Source organism: Notolepis coatsorum (genome assembly GCF_963971535.1).
Source record: "Notolepis coatsorum genome assembly, chromosome: 11".
Classification (NCBI taxonomy): domain Eukaryota; kingdom Metazoa; phylum Chordata; class Actinopteri; order Aulopiformes; family Paralepididae; genus Notolepis; species Notolepis coatsorum.
In genome coordinates, this window is record NC_140175.1 from 85,883,935 (window position 1) to 85,903,271 (window position 19,337).

General features: G+C 43.4%; 1 protein-coding gene across 1 annotated transcript in view; it reads right to left on the bottom strand.

Annotated features, from left to right (window-relative positions):
- Positions 1-19,337, bottom strand: part of LOC311236352 (ras-specific guanine nucleotide-releasing factor RalGPS1) — a gene marked incomplete at its 5' end in the record, with an annotated part of 298,894 nt that overhangs the window by 169,841 nt on the left and 109,716 nt on the right. The window contains 1 exon segment of the mRNA XM_084324001.1: positions 15,572-15,698. Coding sequence (XP_084180127.1) covers positions 15,572-15,698 — 127 coding nt within the window.

Sequence of the window (19,337 nt, forward strand, 5' to 3'; positions counted from 1 at the left end):
TGGTAAAAGAACCAGCGACATTTTGCCTTTTAATATAATCATCCCAAAAAATATGAAAGAATGACCGTAAAAATGTGTAATTTCAAGTGGTCTACAATGATTGAGGCTCCCCAAGATACTTTCCCCTTTCAGTTTCCATAGCCTATAGTCAACAACTTGGAGGGCCAACAGGGCCACAGTGTCCAAGAGGAGCCAGAGCAGCCGTCAGTTTAAAGAGGCAACCCGGGAGACCTGGTTAACCTTCCCGTCACTCAAACCCACCCGACAGGTCAAAGCTCTTTTCTTATCCACGCGTCTTGGCTGTCATGATGGATCCACTTTCCAGAAAGAGTGAAAAAGGACTCTGGCATCATAAATGCCTGGAAAACCCATTAAAAGAGGGGTGGGAAGTGGGGAACCTCACACACAATAAAGAAAAGAAAAAAACTGAGAAAGAATGAATGAGAGAGCATGAGACACACTTTTGCATAAATTCTATCGCTTAGCACTGCGACATGTGCGATCAATTGAAGCGTCCCCATTTTCTTCTCGATTTAATTGAACCAGGAATAGAGATGATAACAAGCTGTCCTTTGATACAGAGTCCATTGGCTCATAGGAGAACTCATTGTGGCCAGCCGTTATTATCTTAATCAAAATGCTGTACTCTAAGGGCAATAATGAGTATTTACAATAAACAGGAGATGATATTATTGAACAGTTTAGGTTGGCAGGACATGACTCAGGAACAAAAAGTGGATTGTTTCTCTAATTGCAGATGCTGAATGGGCATTAGCTTTGGAGACAGTTTTCAATATGAAAAGATATTGTAACAAGACAGACGGATGCGCACACATGACTCAAATACCTCAAGAATGAGAGTTTAGCAGACCCATCATTAGGGGTTAAAGCGCATGGGACTGGGACTTCATAGCTTTGTCCTATGGCTTTGAAACTTTGTGAAAATTACAGAGATTGTGGTACAATTTTATATGACTCAAATTGGTCACATGGCTGTATAATTAAGGGCATTTATTCCCAAACTATATAAATCTATTTTGGATTTAGAGATTGCTATCTGACATTATACAAGAAAAAAAGTATACTTTACTAACTAACCTTTATATTCATGTTACTTTAAAAATGGAAGGAGGAATCATCAACCCCCAACCTAGAACATGATATTGTTAGAAAATAACAAAAGTCCTCCTTCACCCGAAATATTCAATTGTCAAGTCATAAAACCCAAACCTTTGTGTAATTTGTACAATTAAGATTGTATTAAAATTCAAGTCAAAACTGATTCTCAAGGTACCACCTCTCAAGGTAGAAAATGACCATTTTCAAAGATACCACCAGAAATTAATTTGATTATTCTTCTGGGTTGGAGTCATGGCTGCCTCTACTTACTTATGTAATAATAATAATAATAATAATAATAATAATAATAATAATAATAATAATAATAATAATAATAATAATAATAATAATAATAATAATAATAATAATAATAATAATAATAATAATAATAATAATAAATGCATTTATATAGCACCTGTCATACATGGATTGCAGCTCAAAGTGCTTTACAGCAAATAGCATAACATTTATATAGGCATATAATTAGCATACAGTTGACAAAATAACAGCAATGCATACAATTCAGTATAAAAGACAATAACAGTAGTGCAATGTAGAAAGTGCAGACATAAGAATAGGCATAAAATAAGTACAATAAGTATAGTGTTGCTCAAAAGCATGTGAACCCCCCCTGAACAGCCAGTCCCCCACACATCAATCCTCACCACATCCCCATTCAAGAAAAAAAAAAGCATGTCATGACCGAAGGAAAACACGAACAGCCGGAATACACCTGGACCATTCACCAAATACAATGATCAAACATGAAACATCCCAGTGCGCACAAGCATGTGAACCCCCGGGACCCCCACCCCCCAAAACCTCCCCCAGAGCCGAACACCAGTCTCCCGCACGTGCCTCGATGAACCCCGGCCAGTCCCAAAGGTCCCAGTGCCATCCACAATGCCCCCCCCCCCCCCCCCCCCCATCCAACCACCACCATGTCCATCCGCCCGAACATCCAGAATCGTTGCCCCGGCGCACAACCCCTCCCGGCACGGCACAGCCATGGAGCACACGACCCGCCACTCCTCCGCAGAATCCTAAAGCAAAAACATAGAACCAACCGATCTCCCCGCAATGGCAAGGCCACCAGGACCAGAGGCAACAAGGCAGCCCACAGAAACGACACCCCCACCACCACGCACAATGACAGACACGGTGCCACAATGGTGGACGACAACGCGAACAACACACCGCCTCAAAATGTTTTTTTATGCCGGTCCAGAAAAACATTCTTCCAGTGGACCACCGAAACCATCCCGAATGGACATGCGAGTCAAAACACGACAGTCTTGGCCACAACAAGAGTTATGCCACTCACACGCCATCCACCATCACACCCACCACCATGCATGGCGTCGGGAGTGCCACCCCCGTGGGCCGCCCCCATTGCCCCCGCCACCACGAGGAAACCAGCGGACTCCACACTCCACAGAGGAATGACAGGACCTGCAGCCTCGACAAAGGAGCCACGCAGCAAGGTAACAACCCAAAACACTCAAGCAGACAGACACAACAGCGGAAGGTCCGAGATGACACCGGGACCCCCCGAAACACAGCAGAAGCTGTAACGAGGCCCCACACGCAAGGAATCCCCAAAACACCAGCGAACCGAGGGAACCCAGCGATGAAAACCGACCAAAATCCATCAAAGCACATGCAAGAGACCAGCACCCAACTCCAGGAAAGGTCCGGTAAAGGCCCAGCCGAAGGCGCCAGCAGCCACGGGATCCCAGAGGCCCACACACCCACAAGGACAGCCCACGCTCAATCACCACACCCAGCAGACAATCCAAATACACTCAACCCCAACCACGACATGCCCCACCAGAAACTGCATCCCAGATGAAGATACAACAAAGACCAATGCACAAAACACCTGAAAAACTGACCACTCCAAAATACAAAAACTAAAATAATGCAGTAAAATGTGAAGGACTAATTAGTTTATACTATCAAATAAAATGCAAACACGCTTAGTTGGTTTTGCTGATGCTCTGCAAAACGTGGCTGCCATGCTGAAAAGCAGACATTTCAGACACGGTGTACAGTACCATACAACTGTTTACACCGGGGAGTGTGTGGGGGCCGGGGGGTTGATCAAACTTCTCCTTGTGTCTATGGAGTCTGGCTCTTTTTTCATGAATGAACGACTACTGTTGTGCAAGCGATCTTGTGCAAGCGATTAGAGCTGCCGCGATTACCGCATTACCGCGGTATCGCTGTTACATCACGGCCACCGCAGAGTAGGCTGAATACCGCGTCACCGCTGTTTTTTATAATAATAATAATAATTTACCCTCCTCTCGTTGGGCTTGCGGCTCTGCAGATATACCCTACTCGTCTATCGAGGTTCCAAGCGACCCTATTGGGTACCAGAAAAGTCACGTGAAACATTGCAGACCACTGATTGGTCAGAAGAGAGACGCGTCACACCGTTTTTACGTCCTGAATGTCAGTTCATCACAACAGCTAATAACGCTTTAACTCTCCGCCGGAGTGGGACTATCATCGCTCTTCAGGAGTACTAAACGAGACATAATGATTTTACTGTCTGCAACGAATGTTATAATAAAAGCCCTTCGTTCTATACACTTGTCTGATTGAAAACTTTATTAACAGACCGCAGAATGGGACAACTCGGCACGCTCTGAGCAAAGAAAGGAACTGAGATATGAATAGAGTATTGCTTGCTATGGTCCGGTAAATACGCTGATGTTATTGAACGCATAACTATATAATGTCAATGCCACAAAACGAATGCCTTTATTATAAAGTAGTAACTTTATAGTAATAATAATAAGAAAGGGTCGGGGGGTGCCCGCGACACCGAGTGAACTGCGCATCCGTGTTTCACTTTCAATAACTAATGCGTGCTTGCCGAATCCCAAACAATATTCATGCTGCAAAGTCATCCTCTAAAGATAGACATTTAGACTAGAGGCAGGCTATATGCTATAAAGAGTAGACTACTACTAAAAAAAAAAAAATGCATTCAAACTTTTTTTTTAATTTTTTGTGTGCGTGCGGTAAAAACCGCGGCGGTAGGAAATATTTTGCAAATTTGTGCGATAAGGAAATAATCAATACCGCGGCAGCTCTACAAGCGATGTGTATGTGTTTTTGCCCTGGCGTGAGTGAAACTGTGGTGCTCTGTGGTGATACCTCACAAAATACGTACATATAGAACTGTAGAACAAGACTTCTGCCTGCAAACCTGTTGCATGACTGCAGCAAAATTGCTCCACCCCCTAGTGGAAATCTTGTGAGGGAAATAAAATGTGTGTTCTCTTTTCAGCCATCAAGAGGGAACAAGCAATAGTTTGTCATCCAATTATTTAAGATACACAGGTTTTAAATACATGTCTGTTGCGGTTGCTGCATAGTACTTAGGCAGGGGAGAAGCAGAATGAGGGACTACAAGTGCATGAAGCTCTGTATTCTTTATTGTTTCATCAGAGAAGAAAAAAATTGGCCCAGGACCAAACTACGCCCTCCCTTCCCAGACAGTCACACTTAAAAAGCAGTGGTGGGGATGTGGTGGTGATGGGGGGGGGGGGGGGGGGGGGGGGGGCGTGACAATCTTTATCACATCACCCAGTGTGAAGCCATCAGTCAAACAAAGAGGAGATCTGACCCTTGACCTGCCCAGGCATCAAGCCGGTATCCTACCAAGCCTCTCCTCTAATGTCCGCCAACACTTTACCGCACAACAAAAGACAAAAGGCCAGTGGGGGTCGTTCCTACCAGGCCGGTCGTTATTGGGCAAAGCAGATTGATAAAGAAAGCAAATTAATAAAGACCCCTGGTGGGCTGTGTGAGATGCTCTTGCCTGGAGTCATTAAAATCATGCCAGTCTAACGTGCCCAGCACTGTGTCACACTGGACCTGAAAACTGGGTCAAGAGAGAAGGGACTGCAGTGCAACAACATCGCCGTTTGTCAAACCATCGGGTTTGCTAGTTTCAGTTTAGTTTTTATTGTTTAGCTTTAGTTTAGGAAGATTTAAGAAATTGAGAATAGTTTGTTTGAGTAATACAAACAAATCACTTTGTGAAGCCAATCGACTCAGTCATGTAGACATCCCAGTCTCAATAAACCATGTGCACCAATGCCTCTCCATGCTTTCTATGTTGACACGTTTGACCAAATTGGCAAAAACTTTAAACTATTTCACTTTTAGTTTAGTTTGAGTTAACTATAATAACCTTGGGTATTAGACTGAGAAGAGAAAAAGAAGATATCCACTTGCCTATCAAGGTAACTTGTATACGAGTTGGAGATGGCACATTTACTTATCCTATCAAAGTACAAGTACATTATTGTTATCCATGCATTCAAAGTTGTTATTTCGGCTTTAGTGGAAGTTTTTCCAGAGGGGGAAGTACAAACGGTGTTAGAGAATGAATTAATTGTAATCTATACCACTCAGTATCTCAAGTTTCACCAGGGAAAAACTTTTGACATTATGAAGACGGTTTGCTTTATCTATTTAGCATGATTTGCTATGAGTCACGTCTGTCTGTTTGCCTGAATACACACTGGACTGAATAGCAGCTCTTCAGTAATGGCTTTCACATCGCTCTCAGCTTGAGAACCTGCTGTCCTTGAGCGATGACTTCAAAAGAAGAGCACGTAAATACCTCAGCTCTTACATACATGTCACTCGTCGAGATTCTGGGCCCTTCCTGACTGATCTTAAAAGAAAAGGAATCTTTTGAGTCTTTAATTGGCATCTCAGTGTGGACATCTCAATACACGGAGGACGGTTAAAGGAGCAGCGACGTGGGGGGAACTCATCGTTCCTCCCGCCGTGTGCCGCCTTGTGCCTCGAACGCCTACGCCTAGGGCCGGCCCTGCGTCATACTTTCCACGGTTTCTATGGTTACCTCCATCTGCCGCTGGAATACAGCTTTGTACTGATATTCAATTTGATATTCTTGACATGCCAAGTATAGTTAAGTTTATTTTATTTGACATGGACATCACAATAGCATTGGAACAGAAACTGGTGTTCTGTTGGCCAAGCTGCTTGGAAAGTGCCGTGAGCTAAACGACCTAGTTACTCTATTAAATTAGATATGTAGCAAGCTTAACTACAGCAACATGGCAAAAGTAGTTTACTACATCGAAGATCTTTGATTTACTTTATTCCAAATCAATGCCATCTCAGTGATCAATAAAAGTGTCAGTCAAACAGATAGGCAGGTACACATTTTTCAGTTCAATTGTTGATTAAAGAACAAGCTGTGTTCTCTGCTCTCAATGCTCCAAATACAATTTGGCAACAAACTAAAAATAAATAAATACGTGTGGGGGGTGGGGGGGGGGGGGAGGGGTATGTGAGTATGTACCTCTCTCTATGGAAACAAGTTTCTGCCACTGCATATCAATATTTGGGCAGGCTGGGCATTGATCTTTCTCTGAGAAGGCTGGGCCTTGATCTTTCTCCTCACTAGAGGAGGTTGGCAGGCTGGACCTTGATCTTTCTCTTCACTAGAGGAGGTTGGCAGGCTGGACATTGATCTTTCTCCTCACTAGAGGAGGTTGGCAGACTGGACCTTGATCTTTCTCTTCACTAGAGGAGGTTGGCAGGCTGGACATTGATCTTTCTCCTCACTAGAGGAGGTTGGCAGGCTGGACCTTGATCTTTCTCCTCACTAGAGGAGGTTGGCAGACTGGACCTTGATCTTTCTCCTCACTAGAGGAGGTTGGCAGACTGGACCTTGATCTTTCTCCTCACTAGAGGAGGTTGGCAGACTGGACCTTGATCTTTCTCCTCACTAGAGGAGGTTGGCAGGCTGGACCTTGATCTTTCTCCTCACTAGAGGAGGTTGGCAGACTGGACCTTGATCTTTCTCCTCACTAGAGGAGGTTGGCAGGCTGGACATTGATCTTTCTCCTCACTAGAGGAGGTTGGCAGGCTGGACCTTGATCTTTCTCCTCACTAGAGGAGGTTGGCAGGCTGGACCTTGATCTTTCTCCTCACTAGAGGAGGTTGGCAGGCTGGACCTTGATCTTTCTCCTCACTAGAGGAGGTTGGCAGACTGGACCTTGATCTTTCTCCTCACTAGAGGAGGTTGGCAGGCTGGACCTTGATCTTTCTCCTCACTAGAGGAGGTTGGCAGGCTGGACCTTGATCTTTCTCCTCACTAGAGGAGGTTGGCAGGCTGGACCTTGATCTTTCTCCTCACTAGAGGAGGTTGGCAGGCTGGACCTTGATCTTTCTCCTCACTAGAGGAGGTTGGCAGACTGGACCTTGATCTTTCTCCTCACTAGAGGAGGTTGGCAGACTGGACCTTGATCTTTCTCCTCACTAGAGGAGGTTGGCAGGCTGGACCTTGATCTTTCTCCTCACTAGAGGAGGTTGGCAGACTGGACCTTGATCTTTCTCCTCACTAGAGGAGGTTGGCAGGCTGGACATTGATCTTTCTCCTCACTAGAGGAGGTTGGCAGGCTGGACATTGATCTTTCTCCTCACTAGAGGAGGTTGGCAGGCTGGACCTTGATCTTTCTCCTCACTAGAGGAGGTTGGCAGGCTGGACCTTGATCTTTCTCCTCACTAGAGGAGGTTGGCAGGCTGGACATTGATCTTTTTCCTCACTTCCCCCCCCCTGCCACCCCCCCCCCCCCCCCCATCTCTCTGAGTGCTTGTCTCGTAGTGCTGACCAAGGTGATGGATGTCTCTGGGTCTTGGCCAAGATTGCAGTGACTGTTCTACGTGCACCACCGAGGCCATGGATCAGCTCCTTACCGTCTTCTGTCCGTGGTCTGTCAACATGGTTTGTGGTCTGTCAACATGGTTTGTGGTCTGTCAACGTGGTTTCATTGCTGGGTTAAGTACTTCTATTCTATTCACATATATGCTTACCACTTGTATCTATTGCTATGTCCGCCCACTACAAGCTGTCTAACGCCTGTCCCGTCTCCCTGTCTCCCTGTGAGTTGCTGTCCCGGAGTGTTGACCGGAGTGCCGGACGTCCCGTGATGAAGACTGGGAGGATGCGACCCTCTCTGCGTGCCCTCCTGTCTCCCTGTCTCCGGCTGTCTCGCAGTGATGACCGGACTGCTGGACGTCCCGCAATGATGTCGGGGAGGTTGCGACCCTCTCTGCGCCGCCCCCTATCTCCCTGTCTCCGGCTGTCTCGGAGCGATGACCGAGTGTTGAACGTCCCGTGATTAAGAGGGGGAGGACGCGACCCTCTTTGCGACGCCCCTGTGCCTCAAATAGATTCGCTATCAGCTCTATCTTTAATCTTTCAAAATGTTCAGTTGCTATTGCATGCACTCATCTGTGTTTCACTACACACATGAGTGCATGCTTACCAACTGTCAGTCTGCAACACTACTATCACCGACATCTAAGAAGGGAGATCCCTCCTTGAATGGCCCTTCTAAGGTTTCTCTCCTCCACACTGCCTGTGGTGCATTTTCCCCCTATTGTTAGGTTTTAGTGAGTTTTTCCTTACCTTCGCATGGGGTATGTCTGGGAGTGTTCATTCATTTATTTTGCATTTATTTTACATTTGTTGGACCTTATGGTGTTCTTGTTTTGTTCTTGACTTATTGTTATGTTTCTTCTTGACTTGTAAAGAAGATGTGTCCGGCCCATGGGGACATTAACGTGTGTTGTCGGGCCTTACAAATAAATTTGATTTGATTTGATTTAGAAGGCTGGACCTTGATCTTTCTCCTCACTAGAGGAGGTTGGCAGGCTGGACCTTGGCTGATCTTTCTCACAAGGGGTGTTTGTTCACGTGATTCAATTCCTCCCCATCCTCCTCACCCTCTGCTATCTTACCATCAAATAAACTCCAGCTCCAGTGTGTCTGTGTTCCCCTGCAGCAGACAAGTCATAAGCATCATCCCAGGGATTGGTACGTGATGTCACCATCATTGCTGAAAAGCAATTTGATTCCGAAAACGACGACGCTACCACCACAATATTGAGAAATGTAGTTAAACTAGTAAGACTGTTACCACCACGCACGTTACTGAGAAATAAAATGTAGTTAAACTAGTAAGACTGTTATCACCACGCACGCTACTGAAAAATAAAATGTAGTTAAACTAGTAACGACGCTACCACCACGCTACTGACAAATGTAGTTAAACTAGTAACGACTGAACGTTATTGCCATAAAATACAACGTACATTATATTGTTTCTTTACCTTTCTGTGAACGTCTACAAAAAAACGCGTCACAATCTGGTGAACAATGGTGGAGATATGGACATTATACAAAAGTAACTGTACTTACAGTAGATTTCATTCATGGTCTTTGCTGCCCTGTGCCATTGGAAAGAGGAGATTTGGCCCGATCCATAGATGTATGACTTGCCCATAATAAGGTAATTTATAGGCCTGATATTCTAAATTCTATATTCATATTTCAAATTGCATGTGTCCAGATGGCAAAATGCAGTACTGTATCTACAAAAAACCCTGTAAATCATCTGCCCTGTATTCATTTGCTTAGGTTTTTTGTACACTTGAAGAAGGTGCTGAATAAGCCCAGTGGCAAATCTTCATGTCTGGTCAATGTTAGCATGGTGTTATTCACAGTCAAATAATAATAAATATAATAATAATTGACATTCTCCTTTGGTTCATTACAATTTACTCAAGCATAGTAACAGACCCAATATTTCTGACACTGGGAATACATTCCCTGAGGTCCATAGATGTCCCTTGATACCAAGAACATGCTCCATTCTGATTGACAAGCTAAAAGCAATTGGTTTTGATAGTCTGTCAGTGAGCTGGATGCAATCCTACCTTGAGGGGAGGGAACAGATGGTGGAGGTAAACGGTACCCTATCCCCCCCCCTCACAGTGAGCTGTGGTGTTCCACAAGGAAGCATACTAGGACCGCTACTGTTCCTAATTTATGCAAATGACATGTCGTCAGCTTGTGACTGCAACTTGTTCCTGTTTGCGGACGACTCAGCCCTGCTGGTCTCTGACAAGAACAAGTTACAGGTTGAAAAAACCCTCAGCTCGGAACTAGGCAGAATCTGCATATGGCTCGCTGATTATCGCTGACTATCATTACACATGGGCAAAACAGAGTCCATTCTCTTCGGTTCAAATAACAAACTCAGCAAGACCGACGGCTTCTCAGTTACAGTGGGTGACAATATTGTCACAAGGAAAGATGAAATTACCTACCTGGGTTCCATCCTAGAGGCTAATCTCTCCTGTGACAAAATGGCATCCAATGTAATAAAAAAAGTCAACCAACGAACTCGATTCTTGTACCGGATCTCCTCTCTGGTAAACAAGAATACCCTGAAGACTCTGGCAGGAGCACTCATTCAGGGGTACTACGACTATGCTTGCACCTCATGGTACCAAAGCACCTCAAAGGCGCTAAAAACAAAATTACAAACATCTCAAAACAAACTGGTCAGACTACTGCTTGACCTTACTCCTAGAACCCACCTCACCCCTGCCCACTTTGACAACCTAGGATGGCTTAGAGTAGACGACAGAGTACAGCAACTTGCAATGGGCCTGGTCTACAAGATACACTACACGACCAAGGTACCCATGTACATGTCAAAATACTTCCCAAAGGTCAGTGAATACCACGATCACAACACCAGAGGGAGCTCCACAAATCATGTTAAACCCAGATTCGGCTCAAATAAGGGACTAAACACGTTTCGCAATTATGCCACATCAATGTGGAACGCCCTACCCAAAGCTGTAAAGGAATGTGGATCACTACCCACTTTCAAAACCTCTCTCAAGGGACACCTACGGGAGACTGCAATTCAACACTGGCCCCTGTAAATATCCTAACCCAACCCCCTCCAATGTACAGTCATTTACCTAGTATGGTTTTGTCAATAGTCCAATGTACAATTTTGTTTGTTTGTACAGTGTCTCCCCCCCCCCCCCCCTCAATGTACAGTTTTGCTTGTATATACAGTGTGCCCCCCCCCCCCAACCACCTCCAATGTAGATTACCCAGTATGGTTGTCAATATCCCAGTGTACCCAACCCCCCCCCACCCAACCTCCTCCAATGTACAGTTTCTACGTCAAATGTATATACTCCCTTTTCCTGACTCCTTCTGTATCACAAACAGTACTGTATTTGCAAATCTGGTATGTCATAAATGTATAGATGTAGCAGTACTGACTATCTGTATGTCATGTATGTCATATATGTCCTGATGAATTGAAAATGGGGGACCCTGATGTAAACAAGACGAAAGTCTTTCTCTGGTCTGCATCCCCTTAACAATTGTGTGTATTGAGCTGTACTGTATTGTACCCATTCTGCAATCTGTTAATAAAGTTTTCAATCAATCAATCAATCAATCAATCTGTAACTGTATCGCTGTAACTAGTAATGCTGTTACCACCACGCTACTGAGAAATGTAGTTAAACATGTAACGATGTTACCACCACGCTACTGAGAAATGCAGTTAAACTAGTAACACTGTTACCACCACGCTACTGAGAAATGTAGTTAAACATGTAACGATGTTACCACCACGCTACTGAGAAATGCAGTTAAACTAGTAACACTGTTACCACCACGCTACTGAGAAATGTAGTTAAACTAGTAACACTGTTACCACCACGCTACTGAGAAATGTAGTTAAACATGTAACAATGTTACCACCATGCTACTGAGAAATGTAGTTAAACTAGTAACACTGTTACCACCACGCTACTGAGAAATGTAGTTAAACTTGTAACAATGTTACCACCACGCTACTGAGAAATGTAGTTAAACTAGTAACACTGTTACCACCACGCTACTGAGAAATGTAGTTAAACTAGTAACACTGTTACCACCACGCTACTGAGAAATGTAGTTAAACTAGTAACACTGTTACCACCACGCTACTGAGAAATGTAGTTAAACATGTAACAATGTTACCACCACGCTACTGAGAAATGTAGTTAAACTAGTAACACTGTTACCACCACGCTACTGAGAAATGTAGTTAAACTAGTAACACTGTTACCACCAGGCTACTGAGAAATGTAGTTAAACTAGTAACGATGTTACCACCACGCTACTGAGAAATGTAGTTAAACTAGTAACACTGTTACCACCACGCTACTGAGAAATGTAGTTAAACTAGTAACACTGTTACCACCACGCTACTGAGAAATGTAGTTAAACTAGTAACGATGTTACCACCACGCTACTGAGAAATGTAGTTAAACTAGTAACACTGTTACCACCACGCTACTGAGAAATGTAGTTAAACTAGTAATGCTGTTACCACCACGCTACTGAGAAATGTAGTTAAACTAGTAACACTGTTACCACCACGCTACTGAGAAATGTAGTTAAACTAGTAACACTGTTACCACCACGCTACTGAGAAATGTAGTTAAACATGTAACGATGTTACCACCAGGCTACAGAGAAATGTAGTTAAACTTGTAACGATGTTACCACCACGCTACTGAGAAATGTAGTTAAACTTGTAACGATGTTACCACCACGATATTGAGAAATGTAGTTAAACTAGTAACGATGTTACCACCACGCTACTGAGAAATGTAGTTAAACTAGTAATGCTGTTACCACCACGCTACTGAGAAATGTAGTTAAACTAGTAACACTGTTACCACCACGCTACTGAGAAATATAAAGTAGTTAAACTAGTAACGCCCTTACCACCCCGCTAGTGAGAAATGTAGTTAAACTAGTAACGCCGTTACCACCCCGCTACTGAGAAATGTAGTTAAACTAGTAACGCTGTTACCACCACGCTACTGAGAAATGTAGTTAAACTAGTAACGCAGCTACTGCCATGCTACTGAGACATTTTTATAAACTAGCAACAGTTTCAGCTTGATGATTTGTCTAGAGGAAATTGATCAACACGCCACGGGGAGAACAGGCAAGAAAACAGAAAATTATTCAGCCCGGCAAATATTGAGGGGAAATGGTCTTCAGTGATTGAGAGAATGAATGTTGCTGTACCTACCTGCATTCAGGGTTACAACACCTTTTCCATGACGTCTAGTGTAATTTCCATTACCAATATTTGGCAGCATCTGCATACAAAAGCTCCTGGTGGATATCAGATTTGAAAGTCCCAGATCTTGTTTCAACAACTACCATGTGGGACTTCAGTCAGGAACACTCTCGCCATAGTTATTAAACCATTTGGCTGTATATAGGCTCTGCTCTCAAGTTGCTCTCAGCACAAATATGCACAAATGTAGCAGATTTCGCCGAAAGCAGAAATAATACACCCCTATGGGTACACGATCTGTGATGATGCGATACTGACAATTAAATATGAGACATAATAAGCCAGTATAGCGTGTCGAGTAGAGAACATACTGTATCTAGATCAGGGGTTCTCAAAGTTTTGATGACTGAGGGCCAATTTAGGGATCTAACATTGGATTGCGGGCCGCCCACAAAAAAAAGAAAAAATAAATAAAAAAATTGTTAATCACTGAAATCTGTAGTTATTAACGTAGCTGCAATGATGATGTAATCCATCTTGCAAGTCGTATACTCATCGCGGGCCGCCAGAAATGTTTTAGAGGATCGCCATTGGCCTGCGGGCCGCACATTGAGAACGGCTGATCTGGACGATGATATAGATTGATGCAGGTGAAGGCGTTTTTAAACAGCACCATGGAGCAATGCAGCCTTGGTCGGCTACAGCAGCACAGTCTAGCATGCCCCGATGAGTGACAGGCAGAACGATTTAAATGGACCGCCTTGTTTTGTTTGATTATGATGGGTGCGCAAAACTGCGCATCTCTGATCAGCTGAGAGCTGATTGGAAAATGTCACTAACATGTCCTGCCTAAACTAACGCTAAAGCTTGCGTTCATTTGTTATTTGGGTTGTTATTCCTTAAAAAATAACAAAATCTTCCAGAAGACAAGCATGACATTAATCTTTCTTTTCCCTAATTGGTCCAGTGTATGAAGAAATTCTAAAATGTTATCAACATGTATAATTATTTTTATAACGTTAACACAATCTTAAAATCCATGACTTCTCCAGGTTTCCCATGTCTGTAGTAAACCTCTGCATCTAATTAGACCAAACATCAGATCACTGGATAATTAGAATGACGGCAGAGAGAACTGCCAACTCTTAGATATTTTACAAGGGAAATCTAAGCTGCATTCCTGAAACTGAAAACTTTGGACAAGGTGCTGCACAATGCTGCACACTTTAACTCTGGACACTTTGACTCTGAACACTTTGACTCTGGACACTTTGGCTCTGAACACTTTGACTCTGGACACTTTGACTCTGAACACACTCTGGACACTTTGACTCTGAACACTTTGACTCTGGACACTTTGGCTCTGAACACTTTGACTCTGGACACTTTGACTCTGAACACTTTGACTCTGAACACACTCTGGACACTTTGACTCTGAACACTTTGACTCTGGACACTTTGGCTCTGAACACTTTGACTCTGGACACTTTGACTCTGAACACACTCTGGACACTTTGACTCTGAACACGCCAGATTGCGTCAAAAAAGGGCAGAGAGAAAGGGGATAAAACACCAGAATGAAAGACAGACTGTAACCTTTCCGAGACCACAAGACCTCAGCACGACCACTAGACCTTTTAATCTCAAAGGGAAGTTGTATTGAGATGAAAGTCTGACTTCAAGGAGAATCCAGGGTTCCTCCATGCTTTCCAATTAAAAAACACACACTTTCCCCCATTGATTCTAGGTATTGCTTAACCATTCTAACCCCATTTTATATGATATGGCATCATACTGATCCAATTTTGACCGAAACCTCATCAATTGGACCACAAGTGAGAAGAAAGTTGCTGTCAGAAAAGCTGCAGCAAACCTTGAGCATCTGGGGGGAAAAAACACAACTTGCTCATTTGTGGTTCCAATTCATTATATGTTGGTCGGAACTGGTTGGCTTCCTTCACCATCGGTGCAGTGTGAGTGTGAGTGTGAGTGTGAGTGTGAGTGTGAGTGTGAGTGTGTGTGTGTGTGTGTGTGTGTGTGTGTGTGTGTGTGTGTGTGTGTGTGAGTGAATGAGTGAATGGGTGAATGTGAGCCATAAGTTGTAAAGTGCTTTGAGTGGTCGGAAGACTAGAACATTGCTACTCAACTACCCAGACGTCTGCACTTTCCAAACCAGCGTGGGACAGCGGTTCTCACCCACTTTTGGTTCCCTAAAGACAGAGTTCATGACCCACAACATGTTTAACCCTTTCACTGTCACACGACAAAGGGTTAGGGTTAAAGACGATTAACCGCCTGTAGTGTGGTAGTGAAAGGTTAACCTTCTGTAGTGTGGTAGTGAAAGGGTTAAGCATAGACAGAACGGTGCACTTTGATAGCAAATAATAATTATTTCAGGTATTCTATTTAGCGTGATCAATGAAACCAAAGATTATACCAAATAATCGTTTGAGAACCACTGGCGACGAAACCCTGCGGGATGGAGAACTCACCAAGGTAGGGGATGCACGGAACCATCTTGAGTGAGCGGATGTACTCTCTCATGCAGTTGTAGTTCTCCTCCTTGGACGTCAGGAAGTCCAGCTTCTCAAAGGTGGCCTTGTCTTTCCGACTGATGAGCTAGGAGAAAATACAATGGTAAAGGTCATAAACCTTTTTGCCACATCTATCTCTCTCCGCTCTCACAAATGCTTGATATTTCAAATGATAACTTCCAACATGTCCATGTTGAATCGTTCTAAATGACAGTGAAACGTGTCTGAGTCACGGGGCTAACCCAGCTATCTGATGCTAATGAATAAGAGAGAACTGCATGTACAGTAAACCACATGAAAACTAATACTCCGAATGCAACTCAAATCTCCGTTATTAATGCAGTTGCTCATTTTGGTGCGCTATAAAGTTATTTCAAATAAAATAATTCAAAGTACTCTATCCTAGATTACCCTAGGATTTGCTCTTGACTCCATTTACTCCAAGTACTTTGCATAGAACACAGACAAAAGTGCTTTGCATAGAACACAGACAAAAGTACTTTGCATAGAACACAGACAAAAGTACTTTGCATAGAGCACAGACAAACAACACAATAAACAAAACCGCTGTGACTTTGTGGCATAACATATTGTGGAATAGGGCGAGTACTTACTTGATACACTGTATATATTTGAACCCTCACTTAACCAGGTAAGTTGACTAAGAACACATTCTAATTTACAGCGATGGCCTGGGGTCTAATTGGAGGGGGGGGGGGGGGGGGGGGGGTTGCACATAAACATTCACACCTGGGAGCCGCCCAGTACAACCACAGGCTCCTATCTCGAGAGGAATTTGGAGCAACAAGATCCCATCTCAGGGATCTGCCATGGCTCTCCTTGTTAACTTCTTTAAGAGAGTCATCAGTATGACATCAGTCTCAACATCTGCTACCGAGATGTTCCCTTAACCAACAGGATGGACTGCACCTGGCATTGGCAGCCATGTTGATTTGAACTTCTATCGTCAAGTCCATCTCTCTCTCCGTCTCCGTCTATCTCTCCATCTCTCTCTCTCTTATATTTAATGTTTCCAACGGCGGTAAAACAGGTGACCTGATGTCCCTGATTAGACCCAGGTTTTTTAGGATGCTTTCTTTCACAAAGCAGATTTAATCACACAGGACCATACCGGTATATTAGTTGCATATAAACAAATGTTTATTTTTCACAATAACCTTTCACAAAAATATCGAAAAACCTCAAATTGATATTCCTTTTAGTAATTTTATTCCCATTCAAAAATACGATGGGAACTGTACTACGGAGATATGTTGATGTGCAGTGAGCCTCACTTCCAATATTCCAACCCCAGTGATTCAGACTAATTAGGGAAAGCCTGTGTCTCTAGAGAAGCCAAAGAAGTGGCCCAACATGTTCTCTTAGCTTCAAACTATACTAGAAACCATACTGAGTGGTCTAGATCTACTAGAAACCATACTGAATGATCTAGATCTACTAGAAACTATACTGGGTGGTCTAGATCTACTAGAAACCATACTGAATGATCTAGATCTACTAGAAACCATACTGGTGGGTGGTCTAGATCTACTAGAAACCATACTGGGTGGTCTAGATCCACTAGAAACCATACTGAGTGTCTAGATCTACTAGAAACCATACTGGGTGGTCTAGATCTACTAGAAACCATACTCAGAGTGGTCTAGATCTACTAGAAACCATACTGGGTGGTCTAGATCTACTAGAAACCATACTGGGTGGTCTAGATCCACTAGAAACCATACTGGGTGGTCTAGATCTACTAGAAACCATACTGAGTGGTCTAGATCTACTAGAAACCATACTGGGTGGTCTAGATCTACTAGAAACCATACTGGGTGGTCTAGATCTACTAGAAACCATACTCAGAGCGGTCTAGATCTACTAGAAACCATACTGGGTGGTCTAGATCTACTAGAAACCATACTGAATGATCTAGATCTACTAGAAACCATACTGGGTGGTCTAGATCTACTAGAAACCATACTGGGTGGTCTAGATCTACTAGAAACCATACTGGGTGGTCTAGATCTACTAGAAACCATACTGAGTGGTCTAGATCTACTAGAAACCATACTGAGTGTCTAGATCTACTAGAAACCATACTGAATGATCTAGATCTACTAGAAACCATACTGAGTGTCTAGATCTACTAGAAACCATACTGAGTGTCTAGATCTACTAGAAACCATACTGGGTGGTCTAGATCTACTAGAAACCATACTGGGTGGTCTAGATCTACTAGAAACCATACTGAGTGTCTAGATCTACTAGAAACCATACTGGGTGGTCTAGATCTACTAGAAACCATACTGGGTGGTCTAGATCTACTAGAAACCATACTGAGTGGTCTAGATCTACTAGAAACCATACTCTGAAGGAACTTTGACACCGGCAGGGCTCCAGTTCAAGCTCCGGCTCCATTCTGGAGCCTCTGAACCTGGGTGCTTTCTGGCGAACCAGCCCACGTTTACACCTATTTAAGCAGAACCAACGTTCCGCCATCCTCCGTCATCAACGGGGGGCGTTACTCAGGCGGAAGTAAACAACCATATGAACACAACAGTGGCAAAATGTGCCGTGTGCAAAACAGCTTCAAAGGTTCGGCATTGCATCTGCACCATGTACTCAATAGGTAGCGATCTCAAAATGATATTAAATTAAAATGTATTGTCATTATACAGCACAAGTACAATACACCATCCAGCCAGAGTGGATAAAGAAATGCTCCAGAAATAAATAAATGCATAAATGAATGAAATAAAAATAAAAAGTTGAGTAACCGAGAGATTTGAACCATAAGATCCACAGGCAGCCGCACTAACCAGTTGAGCTAAAGGGTCCGACGTTGACTGCGACTGACTAATCCATACTTTACACTTGTCAAGAGCCAATTGTGCAGTCGTTCAGTATTGGCATTAATAAATGAGATGTCATGCTAACATGTTCTACAGTAGGACTTTCTACTATGATACCCAATAAAACAAGTAATTAGAATAATAGAAGCCTACTTTGCTGGAACGATTATTTTTGCACGTATACAGTACGTGTGTGTGCGCTCGCGCGCTGAGGCTGCCTCGCTAAGCCTTTCTCCATGCATATTTATTTATGGAGCATTTATTTATCCACTCTGGTTGGATGGTGTATTGTAATTGTGCTGTATAATAACAATACATTTGGATCTAATCTAATTTTGAGATCAGTCGCAAATCACTTCCTGTTGAATGGATCGATTGAGTGCAGTGCCGAACCTCTGCTGTTTGCCGTTTTCGCTCGTCTTAACAGCCTAGAATATGACACACTCACTGATGATGTAAAGGTTCACAAGGAAAAACCAAAACATTTTTGGTTCCAGCTAAGCACCGACTTTTCACGTTCCGAACCAATTCAAGACTAGGTTCGGGAACCGGCCCCAGCACGGAGCCCTGCTGGTGTGAAAGGCCTATGAGTGGTCTAGATCTACTAGAAACCATACTCAGAGTGGTCTTTATTTCCTTCAGCTCACTGGCCGGAGAGAGAGAAAAAAATATCCAAAAAGGTTCTTAAATATTTTGTGTAATTGCTTAATTTTTGCTATTACGGTAGGTTCTGGTCTCTGTCTTGTGAAGGGAGGGGAAGCCCGCTGTGACGTTTGGGCCACGATTCAGGAAAAACTTAGGCAGCATCCGTGACATAACTACCTGGTGTCCATCTGGAGACAAAAAAATTGACAACTAACTAATAC